At 44.6% G+C, this 19,540-nt stretch overlaps 1 protein-coding gene across 1 annotated transcript; it reads left to right on the forward strand.

The window, feature by feature from the left end:
* The first annotated feature begins 2,401 nt into the window (after positions 1 to 2,401).
* On the forward strand, positions 2,402 to 17,724 carry dnajb6a (DnaJ heat shock protein family (Hsp40) member B6a). The gene is made up of 8 exons (XM_079285746.1): positions 2,402 to 2,538; positions 9,491 to 9,597; positions 11,341 to 11,450; positions 12,297 to 12,362; positions 13,564 to 13,671; positions 13,769 to 13,915; positions 13,998 to 14,208; positions 16,706 to 17,724. Exons 2-8 carry the CDS (start codon positions 9,533 to 9,535, stop codon positions 16,809 to 16,811), a joined length of 813 nt encoding a protein of 270 aa, XP_079141872.1. The 5' UTR covers positions 2,402 to 2,538; positions 9,491 to 9,532; the 3' UTR covers positions 16,812 to 17,724.
* The last annotated feature ends 1,816 nt before the right edge of the window (positions 17,725 to 19,540 follow it).

Here is a 19,540-nt window from a genome sequence, read left to right on the forward strand (position 1 = left end):
TTACTGATGGTATGCTAAGTATATGCAGGTTTTTACTGATGGATGAATCAGTAGCATAGCCATATCTCAGCCCCAGCAGTTATTAAGCTAATTGGAAGTGGGGCAGCTATCATGAATGTTAATTTCAACTGGAAAATTCTGCAGGAAATTTTGACAGTGGCTACTACTGTCCGAAGACGTCGCAATATATATACACGCCGATATTACCGGTAGTATCGTTGGGGTTCGATTGAGATATCGCTTTTCTCTTTTCTGCGTTTTAGATTCATACTCTTGGATTGAATCTTGTATTCGTGATGGACAGTCAACAAATGGCTCCCGTCATTTCTGTATGGGAGATATACTGTACATCTTTGTTTGAGATACAAACCTTTGAAAATTACATTTCTGTATTTGTGATGGAAAGACTTAACATTTCTTAACATGAACCTCATTCTGAGCTTCATGTTAAGATACCGTTACTCTGTGGGGCTTTTATTTTGAAAGGGTGGGACTGGGTGGGGGCGAGAGCGGGAGAGGCGACAGAATCATGTTTGACAAACATTGAGAGAGAAAAAGACACAGACAGGAGGTCTAACAATGCCTTTGACTGTGTGTGTGTGTGTGTGTGTGTGTGTGTGTGTGTGTGTGTGCGCGCGCGCATGGTGAGGACACACCTGGTTGGAGAGGCAGACTGATTAAGAAACGTTACAGTAAACAATGATTTTGAACAAAACTCCTGCCTCCTTTTAACAAAAAGCTAGATGAATGCCAAAATATGGGTACCATAGAAAGACAAGACTCTGTCGAACACGGTGATGTGGTTTTTATGTTTGGTGTTAGAAATGTGAGCTCCAGAGCAATATACAAAACTGGTACCGTCTGCTTTCTTTGGGAAATGAGTGGTGAGATTTAACATGGAGTCTAATGGAGCAGTTGGTTGGAGTTCATGTCGCTCTGTGGCTCTTTGAGCCAAATGTGTAAGTGCGTTGGATTCCACAGACATCTGTGTGCAACAGCACAACATTTCCAAGCTTTTTGGTCAAAAATGGTAAAAATTGTGGGACTCGGCGTAATTTGTTCTTAAAAATCACACTTTTTTCCTGCTCCGCTCCACTCTGACAGTTATGTCCTCACTCTAGTGCTGAACATTCTATGAAATACACACCCATTATAAAATCTGAAACGGACCCAAAATTTTCCTGAAACTTAATCTGTGACTTCATGAAATCTGTGCTTGCTATCAAAATGTCCATTTGGCTCAAGAAAGTGCAGCGTTTTGTCTACGTTTTAAACTTCAAATCATTGTTCTATGTTAAAGTATGGCAAGTCAATATGGGCCCAAAGTTAAATGTTTTTCGCGATTTTTCGGGAAAACCGCTGTGCCAATCTCTCTAGAAAATACATGGCACACGATTCCATCAGTCCGCACGTTTTGATGTATTTTTTGTGCAGGTGTTGGCAACGCTGTGTGAGGAGAAGTGCGGCAAACTTTCTGGTGGTAGTCAGCAGCTAAGTGTTTAACGGAATGCTTCATCCGCACTGTAGTGACTTTAACAAATATCCATTTTATATCTTAAAGCCACTGGGGGGCGAACGGGAGAACTTGTTTGGACACGTGTTCCACGAACATTTCACTGTCCAGTCTTTCTTTCGATCCGTTGAGCCATTTCCTCCATTTGCACATTGACACCCTAACTAACAGAACACCACAGGATACTTGACAATACAACACCTTGAAACTCCACGCTGACACGCTGGCTGACATGCCGCCACATTGACACGGTCAAAAACTGTTAGCTTCCCAGCCACACACCTGATTCTCATTAACAGGCACTTACCTTTATGCATTTTTAGGTCAATGTGCCACCCACTGTTCAATGTCAGAACTGCATGTGTAAACCCAGCAGAGAAGGCCCTGACGGCCCACCACTGTGTTTAAAATAACAACATGAATATATGAACTTGTGTATTATTTGAATAGCTTAGTGTTGAATGCACAATAAAGAGGTATGTTTAAACATGGTACTAGGACCAGTCTAATATAAAACACAATGTTATTCAATATATATAGTCGGGGGTCAGTCCTCCATCTCTCTATCAGTTTGGGGGTCCTTGGCCTGAAAAACGTTGAAGACCCCTGCTCTAGAGGCATTCTTTTGAGTTTCCAGGTTAGAGGCACTTCAGCCAAAAATATTGGATTTAGTTACTCTTTAATGTAAGAGTGGTTAAAGTATCCCAACATGCTGTCAAAAAAGAAAACTTGTGTGTGCACTTTCAAACTCGGAAGGAAAGGGCCACAGGGAATATCCGGGCAGTGTAGGAGTTCACTAACTCAACACCAGATGGCAGTAATGCAACACTAAGGACGCAAGCTGCCATTGAATTTCGGAGAAGAAGAAGAAGAAGAAGATGGAGTCAGAAACAGGACGTTGCGTCTAATCTGGGAACCTGCAGACTGCTGAACATCAGTAAACCCGAACCTGTTTATCTCCTGAACAACAGACCGTGTATCTGTCCTGGACGGCCGCGGATCACCGACAGCTGGACTGGAATTGGGTAAGTGTTTGACAGCTCAACGAATGTGGCTACTGCTGTTTACCGCTGCGAAGCTAACGCTGTAACCAGTTTAACGTTATGTTCGCTAAAGTGAGCGGCTAACAGCAGGCTACCGCCTCAAGCAAAACAATGTCGGTGAGGTGATATTCTTCACTGGGTCAGACCGTGTCTTTCCCGTTCGCGCGGCTGTTCCTTTCTGCCCATTCATGTTTTGCCGGGTAGCGGCAGCGCCTCGGGGTCACAGAGAGATAAACAAGCTAACGTTAGCTAGCGGCACTACCAAAGCTGGACTCGTCGGGTTTAACGTTAGACGTTCGCCGTTAAAGTCATTCAGATAAATCTCAAATTAGCGTTCACGTCTTCATGCTAACGCTTTATATGACCTTAAAATGATGTCGTGAAGTGATGAAACCCGGTTCAGTTGTTGTTCATAAGTATGGAGATTCCTTCTGTGGTTATAAGTTGTTGGTAAATAATACCAACCAGGAGCATGTTATCATGTGAAATGTATTTCTCAATCTTGATGCTGTATTTTGTTTGGCATTTGATTAATTCCCTTTCTTCTTCATACATAGTTTCTTGCCTAATTGTCTCCATGGCATTTTGTTATTCAGTGTGGCTTTGTAGCACAAAGGCAGTAAAACTGCCTGTGCCAAAGCACACTGTATATTTTCCATCGGGCATAATGATAACAATAATCATAATGTTTAACCAGAAAGTTTGCCGCGCTTGTCCTCACACAGCGTCACACACCTGCTTAAAAAATGCATCAAAACGTGCGTCTGATCGGGAATCGTGTGCAATGACTTTTCTCAGAGATTTGCCGAGCGGTTTTCCCGAAAATCTGAGCAAAGCATTTCTCCATTCACTTGAATGGGGTTTCGGAGTGAAGAGAGCAAAAAAAACACTTAACTTTGGGCCCATATTGACTAGCCGTACTTTAACGTAGAAACATGAGTCAAAGTTTAAAACGTAGACAAAACGCTGCACTTTATTGAGCCAAAGGGACACTTTGATAGCAAGCACAGATTTCATGAAGTCACAGATTAAGTTTCAGGAAGATTTTGTGTCTGTTTCAGATTTTATAATGGGTGTGTATTTTATAATTGGTGTGTATTTTATAATGGGTGTGTATTGCACGGCTCGTTAAGAGCTAGAGTGAGAGCATAACTGTCAGAGTGGAGCGGAGCAGGAAAATATTCTGTGATATTTTTAGAAACGAATTGCTCCAGCTCCCACAATTGTTACTCTTTATACACCATTTATGGCTCAAAAGCTTGTCGCACACAGATGTCTATGGAATCCAACGCACTTACACATTTGGCTCAAGGAGCCACAGAGCGACATGAACTCCAACCAACTGCTCCATTAGACTCCATGTTAAATCTCACCACTCATTTCTCAAAGAACGCAGACGGTACCCGATTTGTACATTGCTCTGGAGCTCACATTTTAATACCACAAACATAAGAACCACATCACCGCGTTCGGCAGAGTCTTATCTTTCTCACGGTATCCACAGTTTGGCACTACGACTCCTGCTTTTCGTTAAAAGGAGGCAGGAGTTTTGTTCAAAATCACTGATTACTGTAACGTTTCTTAATCAGTCTGCCTTTAACACCAGGTGCGTCCTCACCATGGCAACCAGTTATGCACGCAGGCTCTCTCTCTCTCACTCACTCACTCACTCGCACACACCTGTCATTTAAAAACCTCTGTGCATGTGTGCCAAACATTATGATCATATCCCCTCTCTCACCCACCCAGTCCCACCCTTTCAAAATAAAAGCCCCACAAATACAAGATTCAATCCAAGAGTATGAATCTAAAATAGAGAGAAGCGATATCTCAATTGAACCTCAACAATACGACCGGTAACATCAGCGTGTGTAGCTATATATTGCGACGTCTTTGGGCAGTAGCAGCCACACTGTCAAAATTTCCTGCGGAGTTTTCTAGTTCTTATTTCAGTGCACCGTATTGGTTCTAAAATACTTCACAGCTTAAAATCATCAAACTTCACAAGTGTTGTTCAGTGTCCAGCACTGAGATTTTGATCGAGTGGTGTTTATATCGTGTACAGTGATTGTAGGGATCCATAGAATTTACATCAACAAACAATTCATAATAACTTCAGTTACTGTGTATGTCATCAGAGTTATGTAAACATGACCAGTGTTAGTTTGTATTGTTTACAGTGACAGAAATACAATATATGTGTATGGAATTATTTTTCTCGCAATTATTATTATATACAGTTACTAATAAGAAAAGTCATCGCACTCCTCAATAATCCCATGGGATTTTAGGACATTGACTCGGTCATCGAAATGGTTTTTGAATGTCCTCGTTGTCCACTTCCTGTGAGCTGCTGCTGTGGACCAGTTTAGACTGACTCGGTGAACAATAGGCTCCGTTCTATACCAGCAGCTACAAAGCACCCCTTTGTTAAACATACAACCATGTCAATGCACATTGAAATGAAACCATCTGAGAAGGAAGCTCCACTTTCACAGACATGGGCAAGCTGTGACATTGCCTCAGCTAGAAAATATCACAAGCCAGAAATGTTGCTTTACCTCGCACACTTAATCACCTGCAGTCTTACATTTTCAGTCTAGTAGTTTTGTTTTTAAACTGAGGGGGCGCCTCTCAGCACCCTGATCACATTTGCGTTACGTTTTTACTTCTGGCTTCACTGGAGTGATTTGGTTTCAGGGCCTTGCTCAAAGGCACCTCGGTGGTGGTAATGAGGGTCAAAGTGCTGCTTCTTCACTTTCCCCAACCAGATTTATCCTGCTGCTCAGTTCTCTAACCTTTGGGCCACCACTGCCCCAAAGTAATGATTTAATTGTATGTGCATATTCAAGTGTAGGAACATGCATTTAATACCTGTGACTTTTTATTACATTTTACATTTTATTTCTGTACTTATCGGGCTGGGTGGTATACCAGTTTCAATTTCCCGTACGATATAAATTTTTCATATACCGTCACGCAGCCGAATCAAGTTCTGTTGCTCTTCAACAGGCAGCAAAATATACTGTTTGCCACTAGGAGTGCTGCGGTAGGAGCTAGTTGTCTTACCTGTATTGAGAGGGAACCCTAGTCATGGTTTAATTTACAATTTTATAACAACAATTATCATAACAATTATCAACCCACAACTAACGCTCTTTAACAGGGCAAAACACCACGACACAACAGTTTGTGACAGATAAACAATTTGTAGCACTAATAATTGTACATTTATCAAATTTCTCCGCCGAACTGCATGCTGGGTAAATTAGAGAAAATTGGAGGTGAAGGAAACAGGAAGTGACACAAACAGCTGTTCACCGCCGGTTGACTGGCGTTCTTGTGTTAGTTTACAGCGTTAATTAATTAATGCATGAAGCCAGTGGCGGGCTGCTCAGTGTCCATGTACAGGCTCTGCCGCGCGATGCAGAGTGTGCTGTGATTGGTCAGTGGGCGAGCACGTGACTATCATGAAACTAAACTTAACAGCCAGCAGAGGCTGATGGGTAGTGAATCACATCACGTGATGCAGTTCAGCCAATCAAAATGCATTCTGACTGAGTTGAGCTGCACCATGATAGAGGGTGCTGAGGCGAGGAACGTTATGCCCCGTTGGGTCTTTTAATCCGGCCCGTCAGATATTTGTACAAAATTGCCCAAACTATAATAAAGACTAGGGCTGGGCAGCATACGTTTTTTTTATTTCCGGTATGATATGAATTCTTCACACACCATTATACCGGTGCACAGCCGAAACAACTGCTGTCTGCTTTCAACAGGCAGCTAAATGTATTCTTTGCTGCTGTCAGCGCTAGTTGTCTTATATGTATTGAGAGGGCACTCTAGTCATGGTCATAACTTTATAACACAACAATTACCAACCCACAACTAACGCTCGTTAACAGAGAAAACACCACAGCACACAACAGTCTGTGACACAAACAATTTGTAACACTAATAATTGTACATTTATAAAATGTCACTGCCGAACTGCATGCTGGGTACAGCTCGCGAGCGCCTGCTAGCACAACAGTCTGCTAACAGCTGGGAGAGGCTCCGTCCTCCAGTTACATTACATGAAAGAACAGAACAGAGTGATGCAGGATGAACACAGACAGACCGGAGATGCACCGATAGAGTTGACACATAATAACGCTGATTACCGTAATATGCGTGGTATTTGTTATAAATGTACGTTGGTGCAAAGAGGGTGATAAGAAGCTGTACAGGGAGGGGCTTAGGACCCAGGGGAATGTAGGCGAAGGAAACGGGAAGAGACGGAAGACACGCCACACAAACAGCTGTTCACCGCTCGTCACCATCCTGCAGACCAGTGATTCTCAACTGGTGGTTCGTCGCGGACCCGTTTTCAGTGGCCTTTGCTTCATGCAGCGGAGTTATTCACGCTCCTTTCCAGCATTTACGGCACTTTGTTGAGCTGTGCAGGAAAAACACCGACCAATGCGTTGTAAGTCACGTGATGCAGTTTAACCAATAAAATAAGGGTATTCTGATACGTCTCCTGACGCCAGTGAGATGTACCCACACCGTGACACAGGGGGAGAGACAAGGAAAGACTACAGAGCAGAGCTCTGACAATGTTAGATGTGACAGTTAAATATTTATATGATCCCTTCAAAGAATCAAGCTGCTAAAAAGACCACAGTCATTAACCTTTACAAGAGAAACTCTGTCAAAAATGACTGCTTATTAAGTATGTGCATGATAAAATATGCATTTATGCACTAAAAAAATACCGTGTAAGATCCCAGTTAACTGATGAACACCTCAGATCTGTTCTGAGAATTACCACAACCAAACTGACACCAAACGTTGACGCACTGGTTAAAAAGGGTGACCAACAGCACTGTTCCCACTGGAACTAAATGCAAGTTACTTTTTAGGTCATGGCTTTTACTTGTAATTTATATTAGTTCACACAAACACTCCATTCATCTGCTACTGGCCCGGCCCGTCTGTCACATTTTAAAACTCAATGTGGCCCCCGAGCCAAAACGTTTGCCCACCCCTGGGCTATAAGGTGGTATTTCAGCTGCAGGACAGCAGTGAAGGCCCAGGTATAAAATGCACGGCCTGCCACTGCATTAAGGCGGAAAAAAATACCGTGATATGGATTTTTGGTCATACTGCCCAGCCCTATTTACTTACTACTTCTTATTGTATTTTATATAGGAGTCATTTGATTTGTTGATCAATTCAATAATACACTAATTACAAAATAAAAAATAACAAAACACACAAATTAGCTGCATATTCCTACATTAATATTCACCTCAGTATATATATTGCAGTAATATTATTAATAATACTTTTTTTATTTATTATTTTTTAAATGTGTGATAATAATAATAATAATAACTTTAATTTATATAGCGCCTTTCAGGGGACCCAAGGCCGCTTTACAAGAATAACAAAAACAGTATAGACAAACAGTCAGAAAAACAAAACAAGTAAACTAGGGGCCGAAAGCCTTGGTGAACAGATGGGACTTGAGGGCCCTTTTGAAGGCGTCCAGAGTGGAGATGTTGCGGATCACCGCAGGGAGAGAGTTCCAGAGGGTGGGGGCTGCCACACTGAAAGCTCTGTCCCCGAAGGTTCGCAGTTTGGTGCGGGCGGTGGTAAGCAGGCCAGAGTCTGAAGACCGCAGGTTCCGGGGAGGGGCATGTGGGCGGAGGAGGTCCGATAGGTACTGGGGGGCATGGGCATGGGCATGGAGGGACTTGTAGGTGAGGAGGAGGATCTTGTATGAGATGCGGGACTTGACCGGGAGCCAGTGGAGGTTGATGAGGGTGGGGGTGATGTGCTGCCAGGGCTTTGTGTGCGTGAGAACCCTGGCAGCAGAGTTTTGTACATACTGGAGCCTGTCCAGGGTTTTGTTGGGTACCCCGAACAGGACACCATTGCAGTAGTCCAAGCGGGAGGTGACAAACGCATGGACCAGGGTTTCAGCAACAGACTCCGAGAGTGACGGTCGGAGTCTGGCAATGTTCCTGAGATGGAAAAAGACAGTTTTGGTGACGGACTTGATGTGGGACTCGAAGGAAAGGGTGGAGTCCAGGATGACACCCAGGTTGCGGACTTCAGGAGATGGGGAGATGGAGCAGCCGTCAACCTCGAGGATGAAGTCACCAACCTTCCGGAGCAGCGCCTTGGGTGCCACAACCATGAGCTCTGTCTTCTTGGTGTTGAGTTTGAGGAGATTTGATGACATCCAGGTTTTTATTTCATACAGGCAGTTGACAAGGGACTGAGGGGGGAGCTGGGAGGATGGAGTAGTACTGAGATAGATTTGAGTATCATCAGCATAGCAGTGGAAGTTCAGTCCGTGATGGCGGATGATCTTGCCAAGGGGGAGCATGTAGATGGTGAAGAGGAGGGGGCCAAGCACAGAGCCTTGGGGCACGCCATGATTGACTGGGGCTAGGGGGGAAATAGAGCCGTTGATGGAAACAAACTGTTCCCTGTTATGGAGGTAGGATGTAAACCAGGAGAGGGCGGTGCCAGTGACCCCTAGAAGGTCAGATAGGCGGTTGAGGAGGATGGTATGGGAGACGGTGTCAAATGCTGCAGAGAGGTCCAGGAGGATGAGGATGCTGAGGCGTTTGATTTATTGTCCAGAGTGAATTGCAGGGATGTTTATCCTTTTTGTTCAGAACCAGTATTACATAATACTAATGTAATTATTACACAATGGTAAATGTATGCACATATTCCTGTGCAATAATCCAAGTTGATGCACAGTTCAACTAACTTTGTGTGTTTTGGGGCCTAATTTGAGCTCTTAACCTATATATTGATATTTATTTAAGATGTATATTTGACATCACCAACGTAGTCGCACACGCTGAAAACATTAGAAAGGCTACAGCACTTCCTGTGTGGAACACTGGTCAGCTCTCCTTCTCTCTCTCAGGTTCACCGGGCTCACAGACGCTCCTCCCTTCATCCACTCATCATGGTGGACTACTACCAGGTTTTAGGAGTACGGAGAGATTCGTCCGCGGAGGACATTAAGAAAGCGTGAGTTGATGACGTTTTTGAAATGTTCCACCTCTGCTGTGATCCTCTGAAACACTTCAGCAGACATCTCGTCCTCCGTATATAGCCGGCTGCTCGACAGCTGATCTCTATGGCTGGTCAGCTCTCTACGGAGCTTCATTAGCAACACAACCACAGAGTGAGCTCAAACTACTGGAGTGATCCATCGGCATCTGAAGGGACACATTTGTAAAGTTTACAAAGCATGCAGCAGTAAACTGAGATTTAAACTTCAAGTTGCTCCCGCTCAGCTTCATGTATCTGAGTCTGGTAATATCAGGCTGCTTCCCGCTGCCTTCCATCAGCTTTAACCGTCACAAAGAGCTGACGTCCAACACACGGATAGCGATGAACGTTCAGCTGAAACCCAAGAACAATTCCGGTGAATACTGAGGTTGATATTCTCAGAAAAAACTTATGAGATTATAAAGTCACAAATTCAGGATATTAATAAATGCATTAAAGGAAGATCATTTAAAAAAGTTATGTCTTTAAGTTTTGTTTTTGTTAAAAAGATGTATTTAAACAAATGTACCATTAGCATATGAATTACAGAATACAGTGAGGTCCACTTTAAAGAATGACTAATCTAATAAAGCACTTAGTAGTGTCCCTTATTCCTCACATTTCAGTCTTGGTTAATTTTGAATGCATGTGGCAGTAATGACACAGTGTGTTCCAATGCATCAGGCTCCAGAGTTTCTACTCCCTTTGTAGCTCACTGTGATTGATCGTTTGCAGTATTTAAAAGTCATCCACTGTAAGAAAAACGACAAAAGTATCTTGTCGTGCGGACGTGACATTGTGTTTCCCCTGGTCCTTCACAATAAAAGCCACCCTGTTCACCAGTTGAACTGTATTAATGTGAAGCAGCAGCAGAGAATGTTGGGTGAGTAGAGAGCGGTCAGTGAGCAATGAGATGACGGTCCAGACGGGAACACTGCAGCATGCTGCTTTGTTTCATGTAAACCGCTGAATTCTCCATAGTCTGTGTGTTACGACAGAAACAGAGAGGATAAAAGCTATGTACTGCCGTGGACGTATTTTCGACACCTAAAATAATCCATATCAGTTTAAATGTGCACTATATGTAGAATATGTTCAGCTCTTCACCTCTCTGCCACACAGTCCTTTGTTTTGGGGAGCTGCAGCTGGTATCTATGCTCTCAAAGGACAAAAGCATATACCGCCGCTTCTATCGGTTGCTTTGTGTCTGTGTTCTAAAAGGTTAGTTTGGATTCACGAAAGTCACACAACGACACCAACAGGCTAACTGGTCGAGGCAACGGTAGACCAGCAAACTCTAATTTGGGTAAAAAAATATTTTTTGCCAAAGGAGTGTCCAGGCTTTGAGGAGATGGATGGCATCTTCAGTTCCCCCATAACAAAGGACTGTGTGGCAGCAAGGTAAAGCAGTGAACATCTTCTACATAGAACGTACACTTAAACTGATAATGATTGTTAAGTGTCTAAAATATGTCCCGTGCTGGTACTCCTCTCTATTCCTCCAAACGCCATCTACGGTAGTAATACACTGACTATGGAGAAGAACCTCATCAAACCTACAAAAGAAACCAAATGTCCATAAGACTGTGCAGTGTGGGACAGAACATGGCTGATTGTTCTCATCATTAGTCAGCAGCATCATGAGCTCTACATAACTCACACTTTGATCTCTTCAGTCTGGTGTTGTCACTCAACCGGCTTCCCTCTGTCCTCCTGTAGGTACAGAAAGCTGGCGTTGAGGTGGCACCCTGATAAGAACCCGGAGAACAAGGAGGATGCCGAGATAAAGTTCAAGGAGCTGTCGGAGGCCTATGAAGTCCTGTCAGATGGTTTGTATCACTACTCGGGCCGCAAACAAACACCAGTGGCCCTGTTCACACCTCATCACAAGCTCGGAGTACGCCGGTTCACTCCCGGAGAATGTGTCTCCATATACGTCTCAGCGACGAGTCTGTCACAAGTTAAGAGGAAGAAGGACAAAGACCAGGTCCAATCCTTGGTGTGTTTCAGGCTTCAGCAATGTGAGGAAAGGGAGGAATAGAAAGGAGAGTGGCTTCAACGTTACGGACGCCTTTACTCTACGATAAGTGATGTGATCATGTTCGTCTCAGACCACCTCGGGCAAGCGGTTTGAGTGATCGGATCACCATTACACTCGTGTTCAGAGCTGTTGTTACGCCCGATCCAGGGGCTTGGAAGAGATGCATGAGAACAAGTCAAAGGAAGAGCAGATGAATGCTACAGTTAGCAAGTTGATTTGCTGTCGGCACTCACACAGCAATGTTGAAATGGTTTACAGAGGTGAACCGAAGGCCAAAACAATGAACTAAACTACTTCAGAATTCGGGCTCAGCCCTAAAACACAGAGGTAGAAGGACTACACCTAACTCCCTCGACTAAGCATGAACAGGAGACAACGTGTTGAACAGAAACGGCGATTCACCCCCACAGAACCTTTCACAGGAAGATACCACAGGTCGGAGGCGGAATTAGAGCAACACAGTAATAGTAGATGCAGACAGCAGTGCTGTCGAGCGGAGACCAGTGTTATTGCCAGGTGTGAACAGGACCAACATGAAGTGAAGCTAATCGCAGCGGCACAGGGTCTGAGTTCCTCTCGTTCCTCATGTGTCTGACTTTCTTCTCTTTGCTGTGATTCTACTTTCCTCTTCCAGCCAGCAAGAGGACCATGTATGATCGCTATGGCAAAGAGGGACTGACGGGGAGCAACGGAGGAAGAGGTAAGCTCCAAACTTGTGATGGATCTAAATCAAGTCTTTTTGTTGTGAGAAGAACTTGTTTTAGTTTGAACCTGGAGGTTAACTTGGGTTTGTGTCACTGACAGGCTCTGATTGTCATGAGTGCCTGAGAAAATAATGAGAAGAGCCCTCCAGAGAAATGAAAGCTTTATCCGCTCATGTGACTTGATGCCTGCGACCAGACTTCTCCTCGAGCGAGACTTTGTAGAACACAATGACGAGCAGAGCAGATGTAGTGAGAGCGTCAGGACGGCGTGTTGATGGTGCAGCAGTGAGGTCACACCGTGCCAGAGTAAATTATCCAATTCACACATTCTGGATGCAGCGTAGGAAAGCACATTACTATCAACAGTCGAGGGACAACTTTGTTTGGATTATTTTCTGTTGCTGATGTAGCATTAAAGCATGGGGGAATCACCATAGCAACAACATTCACCATGTTTCAATTCGAGATGCCGCTGAAGCCATTTTATTTGTTTGCGAATAGAAATGGCTGATGATGGATGATCCATACCCGCAGGTATAGATGGTTCTGTTTCGTCACAGCAGCTGGTACACGAGGCTCCAGACCTTTATTCATCACCACGTCCAGAAGAACAATTTGAACCGCTCTGAAGTCAGTGTAAAGCAGGAACGATTCTAAATATTATCCTTTTACTTTGTTAGAGTCGTCTATAGTGGTTATTTGCATAGAATCACACAATTCCAATGATTAGGACATAACAGATTGTATTATAAGCTGTTTAGAGCAGGTGTTGGAAAGTTAATCGGGTCATATTATCAGATTTAAATTGCTTGTGAAAACCTCTTAAAACCAATACTCCATTTCACTGAACATAGCATGAACACATCATGGCGTAACTCGACTCAACCTCCGTGTGTTGGCCTTCAGCTCCAGTGCTGCCAACGTCAGGCAGCTGGTCTCCGGACCGTTTCAACACCGATTTGTTGTTGACAATGTAACGTTATCCGGGATCGGCGTGTGGAGAGCGTGAATGCAGAATTAGACTAGTAGGACCAGTAGAGAGTGGGGGGGGGTCCTGTCCCGGCCAGTTTCATGGAACAGGTGGCGATGGCTGGACTGGTGACAATAAACGCTGACCCCAGCATTATTGAATGCATCTTGTTATTTTTTTTGTTTTGGTTCGTGTTCGTGCGTTTATCAGTTTTCATCACGTTTTAGGGCATTTCCACAACGGAGACCATTTCCACGAACAGTTCACATTCCGCAACCCAGACGACGTCTTCAGGGAATTCTTCGGCGGCAGCGATCCGTTTGCAGACTTCTTCGGTAAGTCGTACTATATCAGTGCGTTTCAGAACGACCATTGCTCATCTGCTGCACCAGTTTTAATAATACTTAGATACTCTACGTCCTGTTCCCTCAGGTACAGATCCATTTAGTGATGATCCGTTCTTCGGCAGCGGCCGGCGGCACCAAAGTCGGGCGAATCGCAACCGGACGGGCGGCTCGTTTTTCGGAGGCTTTGTTGGGTTTCCTCCGTTCGGTGCTGGCTTCTCACCTTTTGACCCAGGTAAGACCGGCACCAATAAACCAATAAAGTCCCCACACCACTGTCACTGGTTTAAATGACTCTCTGCCCTGTTTATCCCCAGGCTTCGGCTCCTTCGGCTCCATGAGCCACATGGGTCACATGGGTCATATGGGTCACATGGGTCACATGGCACCCATGGGCAGCCTGGGAGGCGGAGGCTTCACCTCTTTCTCCTCCTCCTCCTTTGGGGGAGGAGGAGGAGGCATGGGCAACTTCCGCTCCGTGTCCAGCTCCTCCAAGATCATCAACGGCAGGAAGATCACCACTAAAAGGTGATCTATGGAATGACACCACCTGCACTAGTAGACACACCTTTACCCTGGAGAGAAAAGCCAAAGATCCATCAAGTATCAATGAAGTACAAACCAAAGTACAGTGCAGCTTCTGTCCCTTCAATATATTACGATTGTAATACATATGCAACAAACCCTGTGGTTTCAGCCTTCCACAGATTAAAACTGAAGTGAGAACAGCTGGTCTGCACTCATCCAGAGCATTAGGCTGTGGAATCTTCGGAATGTCCTCAGCTGGATGAACTGCAGAACAACTGAATGCCTTTTGTCAAAGCTGAGGTCAGAGTCAAAGATGAGACCAAAGATGTTTTAGCAGTGGTTATCATGTGGTGGTGGTGGTGAACTAGGTCAGACCACAGACTGCATAAGAAGTCGACGTAGTCATCGTGACGTCACCCATTGGTTTGTATGACGCTTTTAGTTCTGTGATTTCACCGTCGCCATCTTGGCTATTTTGCAAATGATGAACAGATGTGACCATATTTGGAATGCAAAGTGACATAGAGATGCCGGATATGGCATACTCTGCTTTATTTACTAAATGAACATCATGCTGTATTGAAGAAGACTTGAAACTAGAGATTGAGACATAAACTCATGTTTACTGAGGTAATAAATCAAGAGAGAAGTAGAGTCATTTTCTCTTCTGCATCAGCTTCACTTGGCAGAACTGGAGGTTGCCACCTGGGTCAGACCTGTAGAATTGAAGACTAACATTAGATCTTACATCGTCGTCTATTATGAACAAAGGAAATAAAATGTTTTTTCAGATATGTTGAATAAACCAGGAAACATTGTGCAAGAACCATAAACTGTCTATAAAGATGGACAGAAGTGAATCCAAAGTCTCTCCAGGTGGTAGAAAATCTAACGTCAAATACATTTTTCTGTCTTTTTTTCGGTAGTTCTCATCACAATGATGTATGTTCTGGTGTTCTTACATCTGGTTAGTGTCTTTCCCGCTGATGAAGCGCTACCGTGGTGCTAATGTCAGCTCAGTATAGCAGCTACGTGGCTCTCACGCTAACGAGCCACAGCCATGCTCGGTTGGGCTGTGTTAGATAAACGTACCTGACCATCTGTAGTGCCATTTCCACATCACCTTATAGCAGGGGTGTCAAACTCATTTTCACTCTGGGGCCACATCAGCATCACGGTCGCCCTCAAAGGGCCGGTTGTAAATGTAACCACTCCTAACATATTTAGTTTAGTTTCCCGGGATATCTGTGACTTCCACAACACGTACTAAGCAGAAATAGAGGTTATTTTTTCCATGGTTAATGGCGGACAGTTGAACGGCTTTCAGGGCGATAAGCCCCGCCCCCTCTCCGAAGCGTCCAGTGCGAATGAACACAAATAGCCCCCGGTGAGACCGGCGGCGCGAATGGCTCAACTCAAAGTTTTTTTATACTCAAACATCTCCGCTCGATGTGAACTTTGAATTGGAACAGTACTTGGGCTGAGACTGATGACGTTTCACAAGTCCACGAGTTTACAAGTGCAGAGAAGTACGCATGTTGAGAAAGGCACGATCACTTGTTGGAAATCCTCTTTATGGGTTGTTGCATCTCCTGTCCACCTGTTGTGATCGTTTTAATGTCGGCACACAGACAACATGCTATCTCATCACTTCGACTTTCTATCTCATAATTTCGACCATGGGGATATTTTTATTTTCACATCTAACTTTTAATTTTTGTAAAAAAAAAAATAATAATAAAAATATTCTTTTTTATTTTTTTTTATTTTTTTGCTGGCGGATTCGCGGGCCACATAAAATGACGTGGCGGGCCGGATGCGGCCCGCGGGCCGTATGTTTGACACCCCTGCCTTATAGGATCTGAAATGGGTAAACCAGACAATTCAAAGAGAAATACATCTGATAAATTACAACGTTGTTTTGTGCATGTGTTATTCAACATGGATATACATGTTAAATATTTAATAAATGAGACAAAAGAGCTAGCTAGCTAAGCATCAGTAAGAACAAACTAAATGTATGTTTGCCTTTCATATTAGATTCAAAGTAATACGTAGACTACAATTATCCGAATAATATGAATATTCAGGCTCCCTCATGTGGCCCAAAGATGAACTGCACATATACATGTCCAAGAAAACACTGGAAGAAAGTCGGCTGATTTATTTGATAAAATATCCTTGACCCACCTGTGGGCCCCCAACCAGTATTTGGGAATGACTGCTCTGTGTTGAGGACATTCTTCCCCCGTCACACATCACCACTTAAGAGCACATGAAGAATATTTAGTCTTTTTTGTTGTGGTTTCATTCAGAAATAAATAACGCAACACAACAGCAGTGACGGCACTCACTGTGTGAATGAAGCCATTCAGGACCATTTGCTCAATAGACCGTTGTCCTAATAAACGTCTTTTTATGGGATGGATGGGGTGGAAGGATTTGTGCCAATTAAGTAATGTCAGGTTTGAACTTTGCCCCCCCCCCCCCCCCCCAGGATCGTGGAGAACGGTCAGGAGCGGGTAGAGGTGGAGGAGGACGGCCAGCTGCGGTCACTAACCATTAACGGCAAGGAGCAGCTGCTGCGACTGGAACACAAGTGAAGACGGAGAGTGCCCCCTGCTGGAGAAGCGTTACCTCAGCACAAACACACCAACAAACTTGAGCTTGGAACGGAAGGAAGAAGAGGAGGAGGAAGAGGGAAAAAAAAGCAACAAAACAATGTAATAATAGTGCTCTACTGTTTGGATGTACATAGTTAGGTTTGTGTTTATTTCCCCTCATGTCCTCTCTCCCTGCTGACTCATTTGTTAATCAAAGGGTCGAATCCCAGGATTTGGACGCAGAATTTTCTATGCATTTTTGTTAATGTATTTCTGAATTGGAGCTGTCCTTATATTTTGGCTCAGGGTGGTGTTATTGTTTCAGTGTTTGGGACCACAGTATTGCTCTGATGTATGTGACCCCCCCCCCCCCCCCTCTCTCTCTTACACAGACGTTCCTGTATGCACTCCATGCAGTCCATACACTGCGTTCAGAAAACAAAGCATGACTTTTGCTTTTTCATCTGAATCGTGAAAAAGTGTTGTTTGATTTTTTTTTTTTAAGAGTAGAAATGACAGAGGCGCCCCCCCCTCTGTTTACTGCTTGACGAACCTCTTAGTAATAATTCCTTTTTTATAAAAATAAAAAAATAAAAAATACAATGCTGGTAGGCTGTTATGCAATTTTATATGTTCTAATAACAAATGTGTTTTTTTTTTTGGTTTAATTCTGCATGTACACCTGTTGATGTTCAGTCTTAATGTTGAAGCTGCATTATGATGCACCGATAATGGAAGGCATTCTATAAATGATATATGGATATAGAAGGAATTTTGTGTACTTTGTAAACCAATAAATCTTGAGTTTCATCCTGTTTTCAGGATGCGGAAATCTGACTGATCTCTGATCTGTTAGTCTGCAGTGAGATGGTGAAACAGTTCACGATCCAACCTTCAGTCATCATGAGCCAGGACTGTGTCGGGGCTCACATTAGAGTTCACTTTGACGGAGCTGTTAGAAATGTTTCTTGAATCACTGTTTCATACACAGCAGAACAATATTACCAACATTTGTATAGCAATGAAATATCACTAAAGAGGTGAAGCTGAAGCGCAGTCAGATTCGCTGCCTTCTTGGTTCAAGCGTTTCCTCATTCGGTCACACTATTTACGGTGGCTGAGACGCAAAGTCGCTTGTGAACCGGTTTGTGTTGTGGCTTTTGCGTTTGTCCTTATTTTTGAAAAGTAAGATTAAAACTGCAAGAAGCCAAACAATGATTTCTTATCCTTGTTATCTGCACAGTGCTGATGAGTATCTAGTCTTCTCATGCGCCAAAGACAAAATGATGGTATTTTCTCAAAACATCAATAGAACTGTGTGAAATATCAGTTATACATACAATACTAGTTGTATTGTAGATGACCTCGCACAACGCTGAGGTGTCCCTGAATTAGTGTCTGAATAAACATCTTCCTGGGAGTTCGACAAAGGACCTGTGGTTCATGTAATCAGGAAGCCTACTCTCCCCCTCCCTGTGTAGGTAGTCTCTACCCCTCCCTGTGTAGGTAGTCTCTACCCCTCCCTGTGTAGGTAGTCTCTACCCCTCCCTGTGAAGGTAGTCTACCCCTCCCTGTGAAGGTAGTCTCTACCCCTCCCTGTGGCGGTAGTCTCTACCCCTCCATGTGTAGGTAGTCTCTACCCCTCCCTGTGTCGGTAGTCTCTACCCCTCCCTGTGTAGGTAGTCTCTACCCCTCCCTGTGAAGGTAGTCTACCCCTCCCTGTGAAGGTAGTCTCTACCCCTCCCTGTGGCGGTAGTCTCTACCCCTCCCTGTGTAGGTAGTCTCTACCCCTCCCTGTGTCGGTAGTATCTACCCCTCCCTGTGTAGGTAGTCTCTACCCCTCCCTGTGTAGGTAGTCTCTACCCCTCCCTGTGTCGGTAGTCTCTACCCCTCCCTGTGAAGGTAGTCTACCCCTCCCTGTGAAGGTAGTCTCTACCCCTCCCTGTGGCGGTAGTCTCTACCCCTCCCTGTGTAGGTAGTCTCTACCCCTCCCTTTGAAGGTAGTCTACCCCTCCCTGTGAAGGTAGTCTCTACCCCTCCCTGTGGCGGTAGTCTCTACCCCTCCCTGTGTAGGTAGTCTCTACCCCTCCCTGTGTCGGTAGTATCTACCCCTCCCTGTGTAGGTAGTCTCTACCCCTCCCTGTGTCGGTAGTCTCTACCCCTCCCTGTGTCGGTAGTCTCTACCCCTCCCTGTGTAGGTAGTCTCTACCCCTCCCTGTGAAGGTAGTCTCTACCCCTCCCTGTGTAGGTAGTCTCTACCCCTCCCTGTGAAGGTAGTCTACCCCTCCCTGTGAAGGTAGTCTCTACCCCTCCCTGTGAAGGTAGTCTACCCCTCCCTGTGTAGGTAGTCTCTACCCCTCCCTGTGTCGGTAGTCTCTACCCCTCCCTGTGTCGGTAGTCTCTACCCCTCCCTGTGAAGGTAGTCTACCCCTCCCTGTGAAGGTAGTCTCTACCCCTCCCTGTGTCGGTAGTCTCTACCCCTCCCTGTGTAGGTAGTCTCTACCCCTCCCTGTGAAGGTAGTCTCTACCCCTCCCTGTGTCGGTAGTCTCTACCCCTCCCTGTGAAGGTAGTCTCTACCCCTCCCTGTGTCGGTAGTCTCTACCCCTCCCTGTGTAGGTAGTCTCTACCCCTCCCTGTGAAGGTAGTCTCTACCCCTCCCTGTGTCGGTAGTCTCTACCCCTCCCTGTGTCGGTAGTCTCTACCCCTCCCTGTGTAGGTAGTCTCTACC

Source organism: Melanostigma gelatinosum (assembly GCF_949748355.1).
Source record: "Melanostigma gelatinosum genome assembly, chromosome: 15".
NCBI lineage: Eukaryota > Metazoa > Chordata > Actinopteri > Perciformes > Zoarcidae > Melanostigma > Melanostigma gelatinosum.

Bases quoted from the DNA above. Each gene is read 5' to 3' on its own strand.
- dnajb6a (XM_079285746.1), top strand. From the start codon at position 9,533: ATGGTGGACTACTACCAGGTTTTAGGAGTACGGAGAGATTCGTCCGCG. The intron at 11,451-12,296 runs GTTTGTATCACT...TTCCTCTTCCAG, and splicing joins CTATGAAGTCCTGTCAGATG to CCAGCAAGAGGACCATGTAT. The intron at 12,363-13,563 runs GTAAGCTCCAAA...ATCACGTTTTAG, and splicing joins GGGGAGCAACGGAGGAAGAG to GGCATTTCCACAACGGAGAC.